The sequence below is a fragment of the Aspergillus neoniger genome (genome assembly GCF_003184625.1).
Source record: "Aspergillus neoniger CBS 115656 unplaced genomic scaffold BO87scaffold_15, whole genome shotgun sequence".
Classification (NCBI taxonomy): Eukaryota; Fungi; Ascomycota; class Eurotiomycetes; order Eurotiales; family Aspergillaceae; genus Aspergillus; species Aspergillus neoniger.
In genome coordinates, this window is record NW_020291143.1 from 469,124 (window position 1) to 484,813 (window position 15,690).

Genomic DNA, 15,690 nt, shown 5'->3' on the forward strand with positions numbered 1-15,690 from the left:
TCAACCAAGAGGCACTATAGAATGCACGAACCCCCAATCAAGAATGATCTGCGCACCGGTCCAGTTTTCTAGGTTCACTCGACCGGCGACGGTCTATTGCCGCAATCTAACAATGCAACTAAGTATCTACGTACACCTGCCCCCTGGGGTAATAGTGATAGCCAAACCCTTTCTAATCAATAATCATAATGATATGTGCGAATCTGTAATGTTCATTAACGGATGATCTCGTCCCCGAGAATCTCCAGTCCCTCGAGCCCCTCGAGAATACCACTGCCTCCGAGAGGTCCGGCCACAACTGCCGCGCCTCGCTTGGGACCGCTCCATACTTCATGAAATTTGACACTTTGGTCGCTGGAAGCCACGATGATACAGCCTTCTTGCACCGTGCGCGAACACCAGAGACCCCCCTCTTTGGCGCGAGGTCGTACAACTTCCCGAACCGTGCTCCGTCGGCTGGGCTCACTCCGACTTGGTTCAGCTAGCCGGTCGTGCATCACCATCGATGTAGAGGAACGGCTTTCCTGATCCGGTCTGTGGTCTTCGCAGTCGCGAGGACGGCCGGGATAACTCACAGCGCAGAGTGCACGCCCACAATCAATCATTTCGCTTTCAGGGCTGTCCCAACTACTTCCATGCGGCCCCCAAGGTATCGCAGCGATCTGCTCACAGCTCGGCCAGGCGAACACTGCGATGCGGAACGGATGTTCGGGCTGTGCGAATCCGAATGTAGCAACAATTTCCCGTCGGGTACGACTCCAAATCAAGCTGGTCACCTGGGCATACACGTTGATCGTGGCCAGACAGGCGCCCGTCGGGGCATGGTAGAAATGAATGGCTCGGTCGTTTGACCCGCCCCCAGTAGCCAAAAGAGACGGTTGCCAAGGGGCAAACGCGATAGCCTTGACTGCGGCGCCATGCACCAGCCGATGTCTTTGGCGGTTAGACGGCACCAGGACGGTTCGATCACCGCCGGAGATCAACGACCCAGTATGATTGAGGAGAGAAGTATACAGTGGTTTTGCGCTGGAAAAGGCCCAGGGCGAGACCGGAAGGAGGTGACTAATAAGACTGCGCCGCCGAAAAAGCCGTTTGCTTGCACTGGCAGCAAAGCAAGTAAACGTGCCTGTACATTCCGTGCCTTCTGACTGACGCGACTGATGTGGTGTGCGACCCTGAGACGAAGGCTTGTGCTCCCGTGGAGGAAGAATATCATGGAGGTCGAAGAGCAAGCAGCAGTTGTCATTCCCTCCCGTTGCAAGATATGAGCCTTCCGGGGACCAAGTGATGCCGCAGATCTGCTGCGTGTGCGCCGAAATCTTAGCAATTAGAGTCATGGATCCATTGAAGTCGTATTCATCCCATTCTTCATTATCAGGCCATTCTACGGAGTAGTACCAGATATTCCCAAGATCATCACCTACAGCGAGTTCCTCAACATCGACTTCAAGGTGACGGAGTCTCTCGGATAATCTCCGGGACTTTGTTGGCCGAAATGCCAGACAAGTTATAGAATCCGGATGGCTTATCTCGAAACGGACATCAGAATCGAATGTACTCCAAAGAGATAACATACCCGACTGTCTCCCCACGGCTAAAATGCTTTTTCCACCGTTCTCAGAGGAGAACGCAAGTGATGTCACATAGTTTGAGGGGTGTTGATCACTGAGTGGCGGATGCTGCACACCCAGATGCTCAGACCATAGGTAAACTCGATGACCGAGGCCGACAGCAAGTATGCCGGACGTGGATGAGTATGCCAATGTCGAACAATAAAAATCGTCTCGGAGGAGCGGAGCATCCAGGATGCGAAAAGGGCGGTTCGGGACCACCCTTTCACCCTCCTTTGCAACAGTCCCTATGAGTTAGGTCCGAAAGTTAGTTGACGTATACTGCTAGCCAATATCACGATAAAGACATGAAAGGGGAGTGCTGCTAGACGGCGGCCTTACTGAATAAACGATGGATTATGTGGCAAAGACATGCTATCATAAATTTTCTGGGTTGGAGGCAAAGAACCTCTCACATGCATATCAAAGAAACGGATGATCACAGTTGCCACCGTAATGTTTTATAACTAAAAGCAGTCACTTACACTGGTACTTCTCCGCCCGCCTCCAGGCATTATCTTTCCAAACAAACGGAGAATATTTCTCAAAGTCTGGCGATGACGGGCTAGGTAAGGACACAAGCAAAGGCCAAGGCTTGCAGTTCTTCAGGAGTCTCCTTGCTGGGTCAATATCCAAGGCAAGAGCCACTCTGGACTTATGTTTTTCACGCTCCTCTGTCGACGCAACATGGGGCAGGAATCTGGCAGCAAACATCGGGGCAGTCGTTCCACTGGCAATCTGCCCACCCGAGCCATTAGAAGTCGCCATAGATCGTCGACCTAGTGCAGCTGATGTTCCTCCCACGTTCCAGACAGCCCCATTGCTGACTTGTCTAGAAAAGTCCCTGGAACCACGGGCGAAGTCATTACTCGGAACGGCCGGGTCAATGACGAGATGAGGGCCATAGTGAGTACTGCAAATACGGTCAGACGGTATTCTTGGTGTGCTGATAGGTCTTCCAGAGCGAGTTGGCAGGAAAGGGTCCTCTCTTGGTAAACGCTGTCGTAGAAGCCTCTCCTCCGGAGAAAGTTCTCGGGCGCTCTTCCCTACCCGGAAGGGTGTTGATGGAGTAATGCTATTCTCTCTTCTGGGAATGAACCTATCTGGCAGCGTGGGACCTTTCTGGTCAATTTCAAGCGTGTCAAGAGCGATAGGCTTCCTGATTATATTTTGGCCTTTCTTAACTGGCCCTGGAGACCTGAGGCTGCGGTGTTTCTTTGTCGAAGTGTGAGTAACATCACTGCGAGATTCAAAACTTCTAGCGACCCTGCGCGGAGATTGGGAGCGTTCCTCAACAGACTTGCTCTTTCCCTTTGAATTTTTTGTTAAAGGAGTGTTTAAGTTAAGTTTAGAATGAGTGATAGGCGCTAGTTGCGGCGGAGTGTGAGCATTAAGAGAAGTGGATGTCACAGCGTTGCGTTTCCGGGCCGTTGAATGAAAGGGTCGCGGCTCTGGAAAAACATCCTTCTCATCTGCTAAGATAGAGCTTCCCCTTGAGTGGATTGTAGAATGATTCATTGCCCTACTGGATCCCGGACCCAGTTACAACTCGGTATCTCGATGCTCAAATGCGTTATGTGTATGCCAGAATAAAAGTTGGGTGTGTTGTGGAAAGAATGAACGAATGAAGAGACCTTATCGACAGACTGCCATGCTGTACAAATATAGCTATAGCCGATGGCATGGCAGATAAATCCCTAAAAACAAGATATTAAAGAATTATGTGATGGACAACCTCGTGAAGACCGGTCGATGTATACAGGACACGTGACTGGAACTGGATCAGGAAGGTGGCTGCGGCATCGCCCATTCAGGCAACCGCATCGTCTCCAAGTATTCTTATCGATAAAGTGCGGCCTTCTCTCCTGACTCTGCCAGTTCCGCCCACTATACATTGTCCACTGTACACCTCATTACGCGCGCATATTTAGAGAGAAGCATCCTTCGGCATGGCAGCCGTAATGACACCTTTCCCTAAGGCACCACACACCGTTCGCTAACCGCCGGGCAGCATGGTATTCCCCGCTACTCGCTCCAAGGCGAGCAGACCGAAGAAGGTCGGCAGAAAGAGCTTCAGAAAATCGAGAAATACCGCCAACTTGATCAGTCGGTCCGCGAAAAGGTAGACCATATGCAAGAAGCAAGCTATCACCAGCGCTAGCTGATAGAGATTGAATAGATCGCGGAACAACAATATACGCCAGAGACTCTAGAGAAAATAGCCGAACTACTGACCAGCAACCCGGAGTACTATACCGTTTGGAACTATCGGCGCCAGGTGTTGCGCAATGAATTTTCACGAGCAGCTTCAGCCGACTCAAACGAAGCAACTGCTGAGCAGATTGCGACACTAATCAAGAATGACCTACTATTCACGGTCCCCCTCCTACGTAGCTTTCCCAAATGCTACTGGATATGGAACTACCGTACTTGGCTGTTGGATGAAGCCAAGCGTCTGCTTCCAGTACCTGCTGCGCAAAAATTCTGGCAGGAGGAATTGGGGCTGGTAGGGAAAATGCTTACCCTCGACAGCAGAAACTTCCACGGTTGGGGTTACAGACGCTTTGTCGTAGAGACGCTGCGAGAGCTCAAATCGGAGGAGCAGGAAGGGCAACAGATGACGCAGACAGAGTACGAATATGCAAAGAAGATGATTGGGGCTAACCTCTCAAACTTCTCGGCCTGGCATTATCGTACGAAACTCATCCAGCGCATGTTGAATGAGAAATCCGCTAGCGATGCGGAGCGAAAAGCGATGCTTGACAATGGTACGTCATCCCCTTTGTCATTTGCGTGGCCTGGAGACAGCGTACAAGTATGTGTGTTGACATATCATACTGGAAGAATTGGACTTGATCCATCGTGCCTTGTGTGACCCGTATGACCAGTCATTATGGTTCTATCATCAGAACCTAATGTGCGTCTTTGATCCATCTGTGGCGAACCAGACGCTGGCACCGCACTTGAGCGATGCCGAACGCCTAGACTATCTCCGACAGGAAATCGACGAGATCCAAGATATGTTGGATGGGGCTGAGGATTGCAAGTATATTTACCAAGCATTGATTGATTGTACGATGTTGGCGTGGAAGGTGGAGGGAAGAGCGCCCAGTGGAGAGGAGAAAAAGAAGGTGCAGGATTGGCTGTCGGAATTGAAGAAGCTGGACCCGCTGCGACTCCAACGGTGGCTGGATTTTGAACACTCCCTCAGCCGCTGAGCCGGTCATGGTCAGCTCATCCCTTGCCGATGCGATATGTATAGTAATCTATAGACGCCATCTGCGGGGGGAATAATTTTTTTGCTTTGTTGACAAAAGATTTTCCGATCTTCAACTTACTTTTCCTTGCTTTTTTTTTCTTTTCTCCCCCTCTTATGCAATGATGGGAGGGGGCGGACCTAGGACAGGAAGAAAGATGATGGGCAGCAGCTGCAGCACTTGCTCCATAGTGGGACCAACCACCGCGATGGATTTCTGTTGGTGAGTTTCAGAATAACAAGTGTCCACGGGGAAATGCCCAATGCTGGTCTCACTCGGGCGGGAGAATGGGCACTTAATGCAGCCCCGGAATCATTTTAGTGGTTCACCTGGCAGGAACCCGCGCATCGCCGGTTGATAAATCCCGACCACAGAATTGATGCGAGTGCAGACGTAAGTACAGTAGTGTAGTCTAAGTAACCTGTCGAACCGCCAGCCAGCCCGTCTTTATTCTCTTCCAACCGAGCATGGCTGTGAAGGTGTTTTCTATGCATAAGGAACAGCCTCTCTCCTACTCTCCTCTCTCTCTCTCTCTCTCTCCTTTCCCCCTTCCCCCCCAGCACTAGCTCCAACACTGCTGGCTTGATACGTCCTTATTGCCGGCTGGCTAAGGGACTAAAGTCGTAGTGTAGGCAGACTAGTGGGTGACTTAAAGAAGCGCCTGCCAGTGGATGTTTATTTAGTATATTTAGTAGTGACAGTAAGCAGTTTAGTTTAAGGGGGAAGGCAGCATCCGAATCACGGGGTTTAGAGAGTCTCGCCAAGCCCCATCTTTCTTTTGCCAGGGGATCTCCCGTTGACTACTACTTTCTACTTTACTTACTTTCATTCCTCAGCAACGGTGATTTGACATCGTTCTCTACCTGACCTTTTTGTTCTGCTGCCGACGGGAGAAGAACGAAGGAGGGAATCTCCATAAATCCACTCTCCATCCCTCCTGGCTCCATTGCGGACATCTTTCCCCCTGCCAGTCCCGTGGTACGAAGTCCGGAATTCCACCCGCTGGCTCTGGGTCCATTCCATCCCATTATCCCATCTTATCCAACCTCTCCCCTTTCCCTCTCAATTTACAATTCGGCTACAGCTTGTGGCTCCCGCCCGACACACCCGGTTTTCTTCGTCATCCTCGGTCCTTATCATGGAATAATCGCTGTTTGGACTTCATCAAACACATCGAATTTCGTCTCGGTCGCCTCTCTCTTGTTGATCGAAATTGGATTGAAGAAACCAGCTGGTTTCACATAGTGGACACCCTCCCAGGTGGTCGGGTCCCAATATGTCTTCTAGGAACAGCGCAGAGTACGAAGGTGTAAGCTTCTCTCACCAAAACCTGGCGATCACGAAGAAAGACTCATAATCTTATTCGCACCAGGATTCCTTTGACGATGCGCCCGAAGCCCCGAACACCCACGGCAGTCTGAACGTTTCCATTCCCCAAAGCTCTTCCACACGGTCTTTGACAGACAGCCCCCCGAGCGGATCGAATGTTGCCACGCCTCAATTGACGGAAGCTCCCCCGCTACCGGCGACTTCTCACGAAGAGCACGAATCGGCCGAGGAGACAGATGATGCTAGCGTGGAGAAACAATCAGAAGCGGAGGATACCCCTCGCAAACAGAAACTCCAGAAATCTCCACTCTTGACTGCGCACAGGCTATCAACAACGTCTCTCGACGACGTGAACCTTGCCAGTAGCAACAAGGACGATGAATCGACTGAAAACCAGCCGTTGAGCCAGGAGCTCAACTCCGGTACCCCTCCTCCTTTATCCTCTAGAGATTCCACGTCGTCCCACAGTTCGCGCCTCCAAGGATCATCCAACGCTTCTACCGCAAAGAACCAAGCCCCTGTTGCACCGCCCCCTCCGCCAACTCGATCGTTTACCAGCCCGTTTGCATGGCTGTCTCGAAGCTCGTCGGGCGGAAAGGACGCCAAGTCGCCTCCGGCACAACCACGTCGGAATACGGCCGCATCCATATCAACTATTGCCAGCAATCCGGAAATGGGTCGTCACCACGATGGGGAGGATGTTGATGGTCTAGGCCATAGAAAGCCGAGGCGCAGCAGCCTCAAGGACCAGTTCAAACAGCTCAGGTTGCGAGAGGAAGGACTCGTGTCGGAGAATGACGAGGCTAGCGTTGCGTCGGGACGTGCAAGTTTCACGGCCGGAAGTCCTCCGCCCAGCATACCGGAAGAAGGGGAGAATGGCATTGCGGCCGCCCCCCGGGCGACGTCGCCGCCTAATGGAGCGTCAACCGTCAACCCCAAACTTGCCCCGGGTACTGTTGCGGGTATTTCAACCTCTGCAACTGACGCGTCTGCGCCGGTAGACTGGGAGCTCTGGCAGCAACTAGTCAACAATGGTGCGCAAGCGTTGAAAGGGGCAAACTCGGATGAACTGAATGCCGCTATCAAACGAGGCATTCCCCAAACTATTCGAGGAGTGATCTGGCAGGTTCTGGCCGACAGCAGAAACCCCGAGCTTGAGGAAGTATACCGGGAGCTCATTGCCCGTGGCACGGACAAGGAGAAGCAGGTCAGCCCCAATGGTACCATTAACGGAGAGAAGGACTCAACAGCCTCTTCATCTCGCTCATCTGTTCGATCGGAGCGTTCTGCGTCGGTGGCCCACTCGGTTAACGGTTCGAGTCCTTCCCAGGAGTTGGATCCCGAGAAGCTGTCCAAAGAGCAGGCCGCGAACGAAACGGCTCGGAAGAAGAAGGCCAAAGAGGAATCGGCCGCGCTTTTGAAGCTAGAAAAGACGATTCGTCGTGACCTCGGTGCTCGCACAAGCTATTCACGCTACTTCGTGTCACAAGGAAACCAAGAGGGGTTGTTTGGGCTCTGTAAGGCATACGCTTTGTATGATGAGGCCGTGGGATATGCTCAGGGGATGAACTTTATTGTGATGCCATTGCTATTCAATGTGAGCAGCTCTACCTATCTACTACAGCATCAAGAACATGATTGCTGATGCTAAACTTATCTAGATGGACGAGGCTGAAGCATTTACGCTCCTCGTGAAGCTTATGAATCAGTACGGACTGCGGGAGCTGTTCATCCACGACATGCCAGGTCTCCATCGCAGCTTATATCTGTTCGAACGCCTGCTGGAGGACGTGGAGCCGGCTCTCTATTGTCACCTCCGGCGGCGGGGCGTACCCCCTCAGTTGTATGCCACTCAGTGGTTCTTGACGCTTTTCGCCTACCGATTCCCTCTTCAGCTGGTTCTTCGCGTCTATGATCTCATCTTCGAAGAAGGCCTTGAGAATACCATCTTGAAGTTTGCCCTGGCGATCATGCGCAGAAATGCAGACACGCTGTTGGGCATGAGGGACATGGCACCGTTAACAACCTTTTTGAAGGAGCGCCTCTTTGACGTTTACATTGATAAGCAGCCCTCGGCGTCATCTCTCTTGGAGTCTGGTTTCTTCGGAAGCTCTGGGGCCGCGGACAAGGAAGTCTACCGCGCCGACATCATGGTCCAGGACGCTTGCGCCATCCCTCTGGAGCCTGAGACGATCCGCGCGTACACGGCGGAATGGGAGGAGATGGTACGGACCGAGAAGGAGCGTGAGCAGGAGCTAGACAACCTTCGGCACACCGTTGCAACTCAGAGTGCTCGTATCCGACTACTAGAGGAGCAGGCCGAAGCATCAGACAAGGAGCACGTACAGCTTGCATCCGAGCTGGTGCACCTGAAGGTGGAAAACGAAGAACTAACGGACATGAACGATGCCATGAAGATGCAGGTGACCGAGTTGAAGAACGTGGTGGATAAACAACCGGCCGAAGTCGAGGAGAAGCTGCGGACTGAGATGGACCGCATCATGAAGCGCAACATGGAAGTCCAGAACGAGAATCGGTCAATGGTTGAACAGATGGTCGAGATGGAGAAGGAGCTGGTCGAGGCTAAGATGAAATGGGCTGAGGTAAGTTCCCATCAATTTGCGATCAAGTGAACGACATCTGACCCAACTGCACCAGATTCATGATGAACACGAGAACCTGAAACAGAAATGGAGCGATCTTCGCAAGGCTCTCAACTGAGCAGCGGGATGTAGATATATTCTAACCTGAGTTTAGCGGGTGTTGCCTGGCTTCGCTGCTTTGCTTTTCTTCGTCCAGTTTCCAACCATGATTAACTACATCTCTGTTACTATCTGTACATTTAAGCGGTTGGCACGCGTGGGAGAAAGCCTTGTTGGGTAATTATGTTTATGTTCAAGGCAACCACGGGCGAAGAAACTATCTTTGTTAATTGTATCAATGTTGTTCTCTCTTATGTTATCAGCAGCAGCAGCAGCAACAACATGGCTAGCACTCACTTCATGACACATACCGAACAGTCCCTTTTTCCTCTCACCATTGTGACATGATGGCATTATTGTTTTATGTGCCGAACAGAACTAAATGTGAAGTAGTAGCATGAACCAATAGATGTATACCATGAAACAAACCATTGACCATTATCATCTATCCATAAACACATAACATTATAATGGAAATATGAATATCTACAACACACTCTCAAAAAACGTCGTCAACTTATCTGTCCTAACAGGTCCCACAACCGCCTTCAACGCCTTATGCGCCTCACACTGCTCATCATAGTAGACCATATCCTCCAGGGACGCGAACGTCGTCTTCACAGACAGATTCCAGCCCTGGTTGCGCTCATCGGGGATGGAGGCTCCCGCGGCCGAGCTGAGGATGTAGGGTTTTCCGTCCTGTAGATAGTATACCATAAGTCAGTGTTTGCATATATATACATGCATAGAATAGATACTACTATCAAAGGCAAAAGGTGAAAGAAGTGAAATATAAAAAGGGGAAAGGAAAGAAGGGGATATACCTTAACAGCGGTCTTAGCCAAAACCTTATACTGCTCTAAGACGCGATCGCGGTCCGCGTCATTAGGGATCTTGAAGAGCGTGATGCGTTCGATAGGGGCCATTTTGCGGGTGAAGGTGGTGAAGGTTCTTCGGGGGAACACTGATTTTTTTGTTTGTTAATTTCAGTGTCTATGATAATGTGTGTATGAGATAATGCTAGGAGGGAGGTTGGTATGGGGGTGGAGGGGAGAGGGAGATAGAGGGGTATTTATACTGGTAAGTATGGATATATCCGATGATGGAGGGGGGGTACTGCGGGGTAAAAGACAACTAGTATTATGTTCTGCTCTTGCTCTCGGTAGGAGAAAGGTTGGTCGTAGAGAATAGGGACAATGGATTGTTTGCTGGGAATGAGTGTATGGATCTTCGTGTCGGCTTCCGACGGATGTTCGGATGGGGGAGCTTGGTTTCCCTCGGATCTAAGGTAGTTACGGATGTTGGTGGGGGGAGTGGGTTTGTGCTATTGGTGTCTACTTGAGACTTTTGGTGATATGTGAAGTTATTGATTGAATAGTTCTGTACATGAGGAATTGGTTTGCATGAATGTCAACTGCAATGTAACTGACAGGAGGCGTGCATGCAGGATGGGATGTTCTGCATTCGAGGGACGAAATGAATGGGTTGGCGGAATTGGGGGTGAGGAAATGATTCCGCCCGGGTATGTCTTTTCTCGGGTCTGTGGGATGGCGGAATATTACCAGGCTGGCCACTACTTCGACTACTCTCTACTTGTGGATGATCAATTTCGTTGAAATTATTGCCTGTTTACAGATGCTCAATGATATAATTGCTACTCAAGTTTTGCACATATACCTGCTGTGTTGAACTATGTAGTAATTAATAGCTTGTGAGAATCCACTACCTGCTTAGTATACTTCTTGTCCTCCAAGTTGCCCTTGTATGGAGCCTCTGCTTTGGGCTCTATCATTATACAGCTCGCGCCCGTCACTAGGAGCCTTATCACAGGTCGCCGTGATGATAGTCTGTAGGGCGAGGGAAGACCATGCTAGGCGCACGCCGTCGAATGACCACTTCGATAACATCATGGCATATCTTGGACAGTGGGATAGACAGCGCAGAAGTCGACTAACTCATCAACTTCGTGAGCTTCGCCCTCATCATGAAAGACTCTGCTTAATGGACTCATAAAAATCGCATAAAGCAATGCGCCTTTAGACTCCGGTAGGCGAACGGTTCACCCTCGAGGTGTTATAGATGGCCTTCTGCCAGGCATTCCCAGCATATCGAGCAGTTTAGCCTGACACGACACGAACGGGCCTGTGAGAGTTCATGCCAGCCCTTCTCTCCTCTGGGGAGTCGCGACTCCGGTTGTGAAGTCAGACTCCATCGATGGCAACAGAGATGGAGGATGGCCTATAGCTACTGATAGCAACCTAGTATTTTCACATCATTCCCATCGACTGCAATGCGAGACCGACTTTTGATTTCCATCACCAAAGGAAGCGGGCATGGATTTCAGCGCTAAGCGGCCGACGGTTCATGGATGATATCCTCGATAGGACTAGAACAGCACGCCTGAGTTCCGACGGACCCAATCTGTCCACACACGCTGCGTTCAATGTGTCCATATCCAGCCCGCGCAACGCGAGATCTCCAAGCCGCCGATTCGTCCGGCTTTAATCCGTAGAATCTCACTTCAGATATCATTGACAGGCTCTGGCCTACTCTTAAAGTAGATCTTGTACTTCACGATCTCGACAATCTCCAACTCTTCTTTGTCGTCGGCGGCCGCACCCAATTCCTTCTGTCTCCGCTGCACAATTGCAAGTGGCTGTGGTAGCTTTTTGACCTCTCCGGTCATTCGCTGATACCTTCCAACATATAGATAGACCCTCTTCATCCATTTTGTATCGTCTGGTGCCGTAAACTGCGGGGAGTAATCGGGAAACATGAGTTTGCCGATGGGGGTTTCAAACACGGGGGCACCATTGGGATTGCCGGAACCGTCGGGTGATGAACCTGATGACTCATTGTTTTCGCTGTTTTCTTGCGAGGGGATATTGATAGTGCCTTGGAGCTCGAGGAGGGCGAGACCGGAGGGGGTTTGCAGAAGCTGGGGGAGGGGATTGTTGACGCGTGCGGAGGGATTGGACGCGCGAGGGTGGAGGGGTATTGATGGCATTTTGGAATCACTGTCGTTCGGAAAAGTATTTTGAAAGGAAGAGTAACCGAGCTCGTTGTTTTGGTGTGAGGGGAGTGTATAAAGTAGGAAATAGAGGGCGTGGCAATTGGGCTTGGAATTGGAGGTTGCGAAAAGAGAGATTAAGATTAGCGCGTCACGCCAATCCCGTATCTTATCGGCATTTCCTCTTTGGGAGGTAGTGCCATGAAGGCGGCTTTGGAAGTTGCACATGGTTTAAGAGCTTGGTTTTAAAGACGCCAAGGTAATTTGCAAGCTACACTTTACAGATATTATGACTTCCGAAGCTGGGACACAGTGATGATAGACTGTCAATTTGATAGCTGGATTGATTATTATCCTGCACTGGAGTCTTCGACTTCATCGAGAAGACAAGAGCAGCAGCGTAACGATGTGGACACTGTATATCATGAATAGGGTAGTCGTCCTGTGCAAATCTTGTATATAGAGAAGCGAACACGTGCTGTTGACTTGTTCTACCGCCCCCCAAATCCGGTATGATCCTGTCTAAATCATCACCCATATGCACGTACATGCGGTTGGTCAGGCTCTGAGAGAACGGTCAATGGTTGCCAACATTCAAGGGAGTCTAGTCCAAGGAAGCAGAGGCCTTGCCGAGCTGGAGCACATTGGTCTCACACAATGTATGTACCCGTGCTGCAGTGTTGCTTTGCGGCATCTGGCCAATGCAACTCGAGCAGGCAGGCAAGTTATTCGTGCCTGACAATTAGGCAAGTGGAGGTGAGAAGATTATCCTCGATAATAGTAATGCGTCTGCCATATACGGCTCAAGTTTTACGATAGCACGCATCTTCCAGATGACCCAAGCCTCGGATGGCTTCATTCACCATGTCTTCGCCGCTTGTGCCGGCGGGGCCTTGCATCTTGCCGTAGCGCAAGTCGCTCATTTCTCCGACCGTGTTGTTGAGCGTAGTCAAGATCGCTGTTGCTTCCTCATCGGTCTCAGAAACTTGACGGTCAATGTCCGAGATGGCCTTCTCCATGGCATCCAGGAGACTGGATGGTGAATGATAGTCGGAAGACGATGTTTGTCCGAACAATTGGACATCCATATCCATCTCACGCTGATCGCTAGAGCTGAGTCCGTCAACCCCTGTTTTAGCGACGGACTTCCGGAGCTCTGCTTTTTGGGTCTCCCCCTGGCGAACCTCCTTGTCAATGTTACCGTTGACGAGGTCCATGTCATTTTCCCGTAGCTCTTGCAGTTCGCGGTAGAGCGCCCTGATGTGCGGATGAGACCGCAAACGCTTTGGGAAGAGCTCAGTAAACTGCTGTAACGACATGATCGTCGGCAAAGGAGCCGGTGAGAGCAGAAAATTGCCCAGAATTGAGGATTCCGTAGGCGCCATGGTGATTGAATAGCAGAATGGCGCAGCCAACACTCGATAAAATATGGCTAACACTCAAAGTAGCTAATTTGCCCTCTGGAGGCTTCCTTTGGTTCACCTTCTGAGGTAATATTGTCTTGTCGCTGCTGTGTTACCCTCAATCGGAGTGTATCGCGTCTTGCGCGGATCCAGTTACCAGAACACCAAGGTGGCTAGGGTGGCACAATGATAGAGTAACAGCGCTCAGCTTGCTGAAGTAAACGACCGTAGCCGGTTTTTAAGCAAAATTAGTTGATGATACGTTGTTGGTGTTCATGGAATAAAGAAAGAAGAAGATGAGATGGCGGCGGGCAAAGCAATTAAAACTAACCGGGAAAGTTCGTGACTTGCCCTTTTGGACGCGTTCCTCATTCAGTCGTTCCGCTTCCTCTTCTTGTCCCAACCGCGACATGCTTTGAACCCTCACCACTTCTGCAACCCCATTATCCTTTCTAATTGGCATTGACTCGGAGAGATTCGTTTTGTTCCGGCCATCTTCCCGAAATAACCAGGGAATAACCAGCTATTCACTGTGAGACCACCGGCTCCTGTCTTATATTGGAGGTTCTGACACTGCTTGGAGCCAATCAACTATCTTCCAAACCAGCCAGAATCATTATAAGCTGGCTGTCTGCAAGGCCTAGTGAAGACTCACATCTGCCACATCACTTCCCTGCTCGTGTGCGCACAGTTGCCATTTTATTCGCTTGCTTCAGTCACTGTTCATCTCAGTGCACGTGCTTCGCAGAGGCAAATTTGACTTGACGAGACTTTGAATACTTGTCTCACCATTCTACTCCGTGTTTCTACTTGTTTCTTCTCGCGATCAAGCTGGTGAAACCTGTGGCTGGTATTTTGATTTGCTATAACAGCATCCTACGCCTCAGTGACAGCAGACACCCCTTGATCTGTCTACGCGCCACTTCATCTCAAAATGGCCCCAACAAGCCAAATGACCTACCAGAAGGACGAGAGGGTTCTCTGTTTTCATCATGAAATTCTGTACGAGGCCAAGATCCTTGACCTGAGGCATACAGACCCAGAGGACCGTAAGAGTCCTTATGAGTATCTAGTCCACTACAAGGGCTGGAAGAATACGTACGTCTAACCTAGTGTTATTCCCTTCATCTCTCCGAATTCTCTTACCTCCTGTCTTGGGTTGGAATTGTGATTCTACTCTACATGGCAGAAGGACAGGGTTCGCGCAATATCCCTTCTGCCGGTGAAGCCACCATCACGCCGGAACGGAGAGGTGTCCTTGTCAGAGCCACAATTGCTGACATTTGTTATGTCTTTCCAGCTGGGATGACTGGGTTCCCCAAGACCGCCTTCGTAAATTCACGGAGGAAAACAGAGAATTAGCCACCACTCTTCGTCGTGAGGCAGAGGCTGCATTCCGCCAGAAGAGCACCAAAGCCTCTGTCAAGAAGAGGGGAGGCTCCGACCGCAGTTCCGCCCGAGGCAGCGAGGAAAGGCAAACCTCAGTGCCTGGCCGCGGAACCAAGAGAGCTCGTGACAACGATATCGAAAAGGTAAGTCTGCTGCATTATTGCCTTCAATATTCCCCGTAGCCTATCACACCGCCAGTGACGGTGCGCACAGGGGCAGCACTGTTGATCACACATACTAATCGTGTCATCACAGGAGGAGAGCTTTTACGTGCGGCCTTCAGTAAGGATCGTAATGCCAGACAATTTGAAGTCTCTCCTAGTGGACGATTGGGAAAATGTCACCAAGAACCAGCAAGTCGTGGCCTTGCCTGCCAAGTCCCCGGTCAATCAGATCCTGGACGACTACGTCAATGAGGAGAAGCCCAAGCGCACAAGCTCGGCTGATACGGACGTCCTTGAAGAAGTCGTCATGGGTGTGCGTGAATACTTCGACAAAGCGCTTGACAAGGTCCTCCTTTACCGGTTTGAACGCGAGCAGTACCGGGCTCTCCGCAAAAAGTGGGAGGCAGGCTCGGGCGACTACGCCGACAAGGGACCACTCGACATCTACGGTGCAGAGCACCTGACTCGTCTTTTTGGTAGGTTTTCTGTCTTAATCTGCCATATACATGGCTAACAGATACTCCATAGCAACCATGCCCGAGCTCATCGCACAAACAAATATGGACCTCCAGTCAACGAATAGACTCCGTGAAGAACTGTCCAAGTTCACCATCTGGCTGAGCAAGAACTCCAGCCGATACTTTGCCACGAGATACATGACTGCGAGCAATGAATACATCGAGAAGTCGCGTGGCGTTCCGAATCCAACTCCTGGGACTGCGACATCGCGTTTAGTCTAGACGTGTGGCCATTGATTCATTTCTGCGTTTGCTTTTTCTCCACCTTTTTTCTTCGAGCATATCTTATCTCCTCCCTTCTTTAATTC

General features: G+C 50.6%; 6 protein-coding genes across 6 annotated transcripts; 3 read left to right on the forward strand and 3 right to left on the reverse strand.

Moving 5' to 3' along the window:
* Positions 1-145: 145 nt before the first annotated feature.
* Positions 146-3,128, reverse strand: BO87DRAFT_358544 (WD40 repeat domain-containing protein; the record flags this gene model as incomplete). Its single annotated transcript, XM_025621473.1, has 2 exons — positions 146-1,858; positions 2,096-3,128. The coding sequence occupies 2 exons, from the start codon at positions 3,126-3,128 to the stop codon at positions 216-218; spliced, it is 2,676 nt and encodes an 891-aa protein (XP_025480040.1). The 3' UTR covers positions 146-215.
* A 320-nt stretch (positions 3,129-3,448) lies between these two features.
* Positions 3,449-4,971, forward strand: BO87DRAFT_334251 (Rab geranylgeranyltransferase BET4). Its single transcript, XM_025620437.1, has 4 exons — positions 3,449-3,568; positions 3,622-3,732; positions 3,790-4,378; positions 4,455-4,971. Exons 1-4 carry the CDS (start codon positions 3,560-3,562, stop codon positions 4,826-4,828), a joined length of 1,083 nt encoding a protein of 360 aa, XP_025480041.1. The 5' UTR covers positions 3,449-3,559; the 3' UTR covers positions 4,829-4,971.
* Positions 4,972-6,019: 1,048 nt separating this feature from the next.
* On the forward strand, positions 6,020-8,965 carry BO87DRAFT_50870 (putative GTPase activating protein (Gyp5)). The gene is made up of 4 exons (XM_025629339.1): positions 6,020-6,176; positions 6,240-7,793; positions 7,858-8,799; positions 8,855-8,965. Exons 1-4 carry the CDS (start codon positions 6,144-6,146, stop codon positions 8,915-8,917), a joined length of 2,592 nt encoding a protein of 863 aa, XP_025480042.1. The 5' UTR covers positions 6,020-6,143; the 3' UTR covers positions 8,918-8,965.
* A 336-nt stretch (positions 8,966-9,301) lies between these two features.
* BO87DRAFT_376436 (Dabb family protein) lies at positions 9,302-10,056 on the reverse strand. Its single transcript, XM_025623300.1, has 2 exons — positions 9,723-10,056; positions 9,302-9,597 (listed from the first exon to the last, which is right to left on the reverse strand). Exons 1-2 carry the CDS (start codon positions 9,822-9,824, stop codon positions 9,385-9,387), a joined length of 315 nt encoding a protein of 104 aa, XP_025480043.1. The 5' UTR covers positions 9,825-10,056; the 3' UTR covers positions 9,302-9,384.
* A 1,363-nt stretch (positions 10,057-11,419) lies between these two features.
* Positions 11,420-13,293, reverse strand: BO87DRAFT_396830 (uncharacterized protein; the record flags this gene model as incomplete). The annotated part of the gene is made up of 2 exons (XM_025625267.1): positions 11,420-11,915; positions 12,731-13,293. The coding sequence occupies 2 exons, from the start codon at positions 13,291-13,293 to the stop codon at positions 11,420-11,422; spliced, it is 1,059 nt and encodes a 352-aa protein (XP_025480044.1).
* A 952-nt stretch (positions 13,294-14,245) lies between these two features.
* On the forward strand, positions 14,246-15,604 carry BO87DRAFT_396831 (MRG family protein; the record flags this gene model as incomplete). Its single annotated transcript, XM_025625268.1, has 4 exons — positions 14,246-14,409; positions 14,612-14,843; positions 14,956-15,340; positions 15,393-15,604. 4 exons carry the CDS (start codon positions 14,246-14,248, stop codon positions 15,602-15,604), a joined length of 993 nt encoding a protein of 330 aa, XP_025480045.1.
* Between the last annotated feature and the right edge of the window lie 86 nt (positions 15,605-15,690).